This window comes from Drosophila hydei, unplaced genomic scaffold, assembly GCF_003285905.1.
Source record: "Drosophila hydei strain 15085-1641.00,03,60 unplaced genomic scaffold, DhydRS2 tig00000149-arrow-pilon, whole genome shotgun sequence".
NCBI classification, from domain to species: domain Eukaryota; kingdom Metazoa; phylum Arthropoda; class Insecta; order Diptera; family Drosophilidae; genus Drosophila; species Drosophila hydei.
In genome coordinates this window covers 4,725,296-4,732,447 of record NW_022045678.1, presented here as the reverse complement: position 1 = coordinate 4,732,447, position 7,152 = coordinate 4,725,296, and the positions used below count along the sequence as shown (strand labels likewise).

The 7,152-nt window shown below is 40.4% G+C and overlaps 1 protein-coding gene across 2 annotated transcripts; it reads right to left on the bottom strand.

Annotated features, from left to right (window-relative positions):
• Window positions 1-4,477: 4,477 nt before the first annotated feature.
• Window positions 4,478-5,314, bottom strand: LOC111592629 (RNA-binding protein FUS). Of its 2 annotated transcripts, none has more exons than XM_023304965.2 (3): window positions 5,091-5,314; window positions 4,753-5,029; window positions 4,478-4,693 (listed from the first exon to the last, which is right to left on the bottom strand). In XM_023304965.2, the coding sequence occupies exons 1-3, from the start codon at window positions 5,178-5,180 to the stop codon at window positions 4,632-4,634; spliced, it is 429 nt and encodes a 142-aa protein (XP_023160733.1). In that variant the 5' UTR covers window positions 5,181-5,314; the 3' UTR covers window positions 4,478-4,631. The 2 variants fall into 2 exon arrangements, with proteins under 2 accessions (XP_023160733.1, XP_023160734.1); XM_023304966.2 differs by having other exon boundaries at window positions 4,753-5,026.
• Between the last annotated feature and the right edge of the window lie 1,838 nt (window positions 5,315-7,152).

Here is a 7,152-nt window from a genome sequence, read left to right as displayed (position 1 = left end):
CACACACGTACACCACACACACACACACAGGCAATTCCAATTTCTAGCATCGAATTTCATCTTCGTATAGGAAATTTTTGAGCGTTAAATCGCCAAAAATCATTCGTTAATTTTGACATTTTCCTTTGTTGTTTAGCTTCACAGTGCTGGGGGTTGGACACTTGGCTGCTGACCAACGGTCAACAGCTGACCCCTGATCGGCGTGGCCCGCAGACGGCGTGTCACCACGTCAAGACGAGACCCATGTGGGTGGATGTGCGTCTGCTGATTGCAATTGTCCATCGGTTGAGATTAAAAATTTATTTCGAAATTAGCGCAATTGTTGGCATTGCTCCCTTTTTGCTTTGTACACATTCGAGTTAAAACTCAAATAAGGGAAAAAGACAATATAAAATACAAATAAAACTGATGCCCTTAACGTATGTCCATCCGTCCGTCCGTCTGTCTGTCTGTCTGTCTGTGGATGCGCCTTCACAAATGATTGAAAATATTTCTTGATTATTTCTGCGAATTCGCGTGACCGACAATGCACTTCATACGAGATATTAAAAGAATTTCCTTATTTCAACTGGGTTTAATGCCTACTTTAGCACCGATTGAATAACTTTTGACGGGATATTTTACAATTAGAGAAACTTGCGCTTGGCTTCGCTGTGCGTAATTTATAATTCACAAAAGACAAACACCACAACCCCAGACACTGTCCACCATTGCTGACCAAGCTCTAACCCTCTTGACACACGACTCTAGTTTTTGGGAAAAAACTGCTCGACCGGACATATCAATCAGACGTTAAGAAATTGGATCGGAACGGGTGGCAGAGGCCGGCCGACCGACACAGTGTGGCCTGGCAATCGCCATTAGAGCCAAACAATAGCGTGGTAATGGCTACTTTAAAATGACACCATTCGGCTTGGTGGTCGTGGGTTAATCGCTGGCACCGACGCGTCGGTGGGCCACCACCCGCTGTTATCAGCTGGATTAGACCGGACCCGCCCTCTTCAGCCGAGTGATAAATGCATCGGCGGAGCAGCGCATTGAGTTGTCAATGTGCTGCAGTGAAGTGGTGTCAAAAATGTTCAATTGTCGGTTTGGTTCATTGCAGCTAAAAATACACATTCGGAAAACTAAAACAACTCTGCAGGCAGTGCTCGACTGGCAGATACCCTGAACTCTGAGAGCAAAGATATATCCTGGCAAATTTTAGAATTAATGAGTAATTGAAACGTGTGAGATCTGCTTTAAAGACTGATTTTTAAAATCGATTTTTATCGATTTCAATGTAGATAAAAAAAAAAATAAATAAATAAAACTATGCTCAAGCTGTTATACTAGACAGACAGATGGGCAGAGGGACGGACAATACAATAGAGGCGACTCGTCTGTGGATCAAGTTCAAGAATTAATATATCCACACCTTCTTCTGTCAGTTAAATTATTGTTAATACAAGGCATATACCCTGTTGAACCATCATTGCAGGGTATTAAAAAACGAAAAGCCATTCGATAGACAGCCCATCGAGTGTTTTATGATTCAATTACGTTCAAATAGAAAAGTCACTAAAAAGCGTTGCATATTAATTTCACACACGCCCACGCACGCTCTCGTCCAGGTGGTTCGCTTAAATTGGCAATTGATTTTTGCGGTTTTCAGCAAAAATGTTGTACAAATTGTGGATATTTTTTGTGTTGGCAATCACTTTGTGAGTTTAGTGATAGCCGATACGAGTGCCACGCCCCTTTCAACACTATAACTAGACAGATGCATTGCTCGCTAGTTGTCTACAGGTGCTGGCATAGTCTGTCATTGTTGTTGTTGTTGTTGTTGCTGACCGTTTGTTTTGCATTAAACGGTTTGTTTTGCTAACCAAAGTGTTGATTTTATGGCCGACCGCCGTTTTTTAGCGACGAAATCACAGTCATATGGCATTTAAAAAGATACACACTCCATGGCTATGCCCGACACAGGGGACCCCACTGGACAACGCTCGAATGGTGTCCCATAGTTGGTTCCCACTCACTCGTATTTACATATATACCCCCGACACTATGTAGAGTAATAGCTGACTTACACGAAATGTTAATGTGCCCCAAGCCCCATAAAAAACTTCATTACATCGCACTAAAAGCGAACGCAATGAAGACAACTAAAACTAAAACCGAATAATATAGAAAAAAACTTCATTTAAATTCAAAAAAGCCAAAAACCCCAAAAAAAAATGGTGCGTGCTTATCGCCGATGCCGCCTCTGAACCCGATGAGCTGCTCGATAAAGCAGCTACAAAAAAATAAATTAAAAATACATTTTTAAGGTAAATGTGGCACTTTAAAGGCAGCTTGAGAAAAGCACATAATAAATATAAAAACACAATTAAATAAGTGCATAGAAAACAAATGCGTATAAAGCAACAGACACAAACTCAAATAAAAAAAAAACACACACAAATTAAAACAACACCAAAAAATTTTCAATTACCTCAACGTGAAAGGGCAGCACGATCGTAGCAACGAGTTCCCTTCCCCATTAAGCGACATCCAAAACAGTTTAATGCCTTGGAAAAATCGCTGCTCGCTCAATTCGATTATATATCTACTCTGCTCATTCTGATCACAGTATTCATATATGCGTATCTAGCTTTTTATATAGTAAATCAAGATCAAATATACTGAATCAAGTTTATGCAGCGCTGAAGTGCCAGCGCGCTAAGCCTATGCTCTTGCCTATCAAACTACTTTCAATGGAAAAATGCTGCACTACTAAGCACTACTATGCTACTAATATTATATTTAAGAATTATAATATTATAATTAAGAATTAAACACAAATAATTATAAAACAATTTCATTTATAATGTATCAAAAATTTAGAATCTTATTTAAAGCTGTAGCGATAACGTCAAGCTAGGTGTAAGGACAGTAATGTGATAAGGTCTCACTCTATTGAATTACCTTAATATTATATTATATATATATTATATATTATATATATATATATATATATATATATATATATGAAAGATGAAAGTGCCTTAAGTAACTGTCTGTAACACAAAATTGTTAAATATCTTGGGAAAATGTTACTTCAACTACTCGTACTACTCTGCTAGTCCTATTTCCAGCTACTGATACAATGTTGGGCATCTTAATAAAGACGCACAAATTTATAATTTTTTTATAATTTTTAATTTTTTAAATTATCTAAAGAGTCAGCTTAATCAAATTTCACTAAAGAGTTAGGCAGCTCCATTCTCTCTTGCGCATCTGAGCGCTGAGCGTGACTGGAATTTGAAGCAACGTTCGTTGCGGGTGTGAGACACGCTTTTCGGAAACAACTGCTGGCTGGCGACGGTGTCCAAATATTTGGAGCACAATTGGAATGCTCTCATAATTGGAGCAGTCGACTAGATAGTTGACTGAACTGCAAACTCGGCGCATGGCAAATGGCGACGACATAAATTTCCACGCTAAAAACAAAAACAAGAAACCAAAAACAACAAAAAAACGAACTGCAGCAAATGCATGCAACGTATGTTCGATGAAAAATGCGTTCGGTTTACCATTAATCCACAACCCTGATCCAGAGCGACAGATCATTACACACGCGCGCGCCAGCCCCAAAAAATTCACTATGGAAATTTATTAATAAAAACTCTCCCAAAAAGCTGAAAAAACATATCTCAGACGTGGCAGGCGGCACTGCACCACTGCATAATACTCGTGCACGGCACAGCAAAAGTTTCGTTTAAAAAAATATGTAAAGCAAAATTTCAAGAGCTTTCCCTTGTCAGTCATCTACGATCGACCTGAGCTAAATTTGAGGTTCTGACTGTGGACGGGTTAATCTCATTTGGCTGCTCCCAGTGGGCATTTCCAACAAGTCCTTACAGCTATAAAATCTATAAACTTTAAAACTCTAGCCTCATTATCGAAATACTTCATTCATCTCTATTCATCTCATCACAAACCGAATATACTCTGTTCAGCTCCTGAGCGGGCATAGAAAAAAGAAAAACATAAGTGGATGTGGAGCGACGCAGCATACACGTGTCTAGCGCATATAACACATCCAGCTACCCATACCAGGCCATGCCATAATTCCATTCTAGTTGCATTTGCCACGGGAAGTGGCACTCGCACAGTTGTTGCTCTGGCGTAATTTATAGCAGCGCCGCCAAATGACATGCTAACTAATAGTAGGCTTCATAACTTATACATACACATACAAAATACACATACGAGCGCGTAATTTATGCCACTGCAAACCCCGAGTGCCCGACTGCCTGCCCACCCCCTTGTTGCACAGCGATCCCAAGCGCTGACAGAGGTCACAACACACGTCAAATCGTAGGTTAATAGACGTCGCTGACCCCAGGCAGTTGCTAGATCAGCATTTGAATATCGACTGCGATACGAGTAAACAGAAAAATAAACGGGCAAGGACAGCGGACAGAGCCGAGATTAATATTAAGTTTCGCAGTTGATGCTAAAAAACGAGTTTATTAAATATCATAATCGGTATAGCTCAGGAAAAGTCGTAGTTTGGTTAACATTTGAAGGGCAAAGAACTGATTGGGAAAATTTCAAATAATTATGCAAGTAGACGCGAAAGCAGTTATACTTCAAAGACACTTTTACCAGCTGGAATAGCCGCTGTTAGCATTTTGTCCCATTCCACCGAAACCGTTGCCAAGTCCTATTTAACCACAGATCATGATGCATCAGCTACCGAGAGTATTTAGCATTTCGTCTTACCATTGCGATTCATTCCGCCGTAGCCACCGTAATTGCCTCCCATTCCTCCACCCATGCCCATCTGACCCATTCCGCCGTTTCCAGATTTGTGTACGTTTGCATAACGCATCATCGATTGGTTGTACGCCTCGAATGGAGCCGGAGGAGTCGAGTTTGGCACCGTGTTCTGGTAGGCCTGGTTGCTCTGGTTCGAGTGCAGCCAATGTTGTCCACCACCACCACTGACCCCACTACCACCATAGCCGCCATGGCCCATCTGCCCCATCTGCCCCATCTGCTGTTGGCGATGCATTATGTGACGACCACATTAACTAATAGCAGCTATACGAAGCTATTACCTGTGGATAACTAGACATGGCCTGGCTACCGGCCGAGCCCTGACCTCCCACGTAATTCCAGTTGAATTCAGCACCACTGTTGTAATCCATCTCACACAATTATTTAGCCAAACGAAAAATTTAAACAATTTCTGGGTTCGAAAATTATTTTTGTAGTTTTCCTATTCCATATGTTTACCACCAGAAACTTTGAAGTCGAATGAATATTTCCAGCTTATCCAGCCTGCGACTCTTTTAAAAATCGAGCACTATATTCGCCGCATACTATTTATTCATATACTCGTTCATGATTCGACTTGCTAACAATGTGTTTCCAAATTCTCGCCTGATTAAGTGATTTGTGGCTTGGCGAATTGGGAATAGCTTTTCTAATAAAAAATCTCTTATAGTTGGTGCTTTAAAATTCTGCTATAAGAATATAGACTGAATTCGCAGTCCTCCCAAATCTGAAAAACAGTCCAAATTTACATCAATACATGTTGTTAGTAGATAGCCTCGCCCTTCTCTACAGATTGCCCCAATACGTATTATACGTGCACCTCTAGGGTGCATGGCAAGCTGAAATTAAACAATATTTTATACAGATTTGTAGTTAAATGTGTTATATTTGAAAAAATCATATAATATATCGATAATTGAATAGACTTATTTGTTTTTAAGCGAGTATTCTTCAGTCGTAGAAGCGCGTCTACAATGTCCCAACTGAGCTTTTCTATTGTCATGTTCCAGACAATCGCAAAACAACTAAACAAATGCTTTAATGTCGGTTAAACAAGGCTTTCATTACTCATGGATATTTTGTTAATAATTTAGCAGGAGTCTCGCACACTCTTTACACCTGTAGAGAACACAGCTGTCGCTGTGCCAGTTGGCAGTAAAACAAGTTTTTGTCAGCGGCCACACTTTGGAGTGGCTGAAACAATTGCCGTGCATTGAGATTCGAGTGCGTCTAGTTCAACGGAACAAAGGAACAGAAATGACCTCATAAATCAAGTTGTTTCGTTATGATCTTCATAAATATATAATTGCTTCATATTCATAAAGCTAATCACGTTTCCTTAGAGGACAATGCCTCGTTGTCCTTGAAGGTTGAGCTGCACTCACGCAGCTCTACCTGCCGCTCAGGTAGTTGGCTCGTTTTTTATGCTCGACAATATTTAAACAGCTCTACTTAGACAATGATTTACTGTCGAGCCGATAATGCTTTACTGGATTTTCTTTTCGTTTTTGAGGCAGCTATTTAAATGCCATAAAATGCCGAAGATATAATTAGTGAATACATATGGATATATCTTAAAAGCTGAAAAACACTTTAAAGGCGGTCTCTGAGTCGTAAAATTGTTTCGTTCACCTGTTGCGAGCATTTTTTATATTCAATTATTGGTGGAAAAAGTGGAGAATTTCATAAATTTCCTTCTCATGCGTGCCACTTCAGTATCACGGCAACGTCCCCCTTCCTCGTTGTCTTTGTCTGCTATATTTGTATTTCTAGTTCTATTTACGTTCAGATCTGATTTCTGTGTTAGTCTCCTCTGGCTGTCTTTCTGGAAGCATTGAGTGTTATGAAGCTCTGGCAATAGTTAGAGCAGCTGGGAAATGGCTGGGAAATGAAGAAAGCCCATTCAAATTGCTGACAATTAACACCTACCTATGCTAGTGCCCACAAGCTATGCGTGCCTCATCAATTGGCTTGTGAGGGAGGGGGAGGGGAAGGGGGCGACGTCCTAATGTTTGTTTTCCCAAAACATTTTGATTTATCAACTCTTTTTAAATTCCAAACATGGCAACATCTTTTGCAGCTAGCGAGTCATCAAACGTCCAGCAACCGTAAGCGATACACTCTACAGAAACAAATTGAACTCTTTAACCCCGCCCACAAACGTTTTGACCCCAAAATCCGGAATCGAATGCACATCGTGTGTTAAGCTGAGAGACATGCTCGGGCCTATTAAAAAATTGTTTATGAAAAGAGAAACATTTTCAAAGCGATTAATCATCGCCAATGGCTTGGCGCGTGGGGGCGAATCACATTGCCTTTGCCATGCTTCCCCAGTCTTCATAT

Coding starts and splice junctions, on each gene's coding strand:
- LOC111592629 (XM_023304965.2), bottom strand. CDS start 5,180: ATGGATTACAACAGTGGTGCTGAATTCAACTGGAATTACGTGGGAGGT. Junction 5,030..5,090: donor CCATGTCTAGTTATCCACAG/GTAATAGCTTCG, acceptor CATCGCCAACAG/CAGATGGGGCAGATGGGGCA. Junction 4,694..4,752: donor CGGCGGAATGAATCGCAATG/GTAAGACGAAAT, acceptor GTGGTTAAATAG/GACTTGGCAACGGTTTCGGT.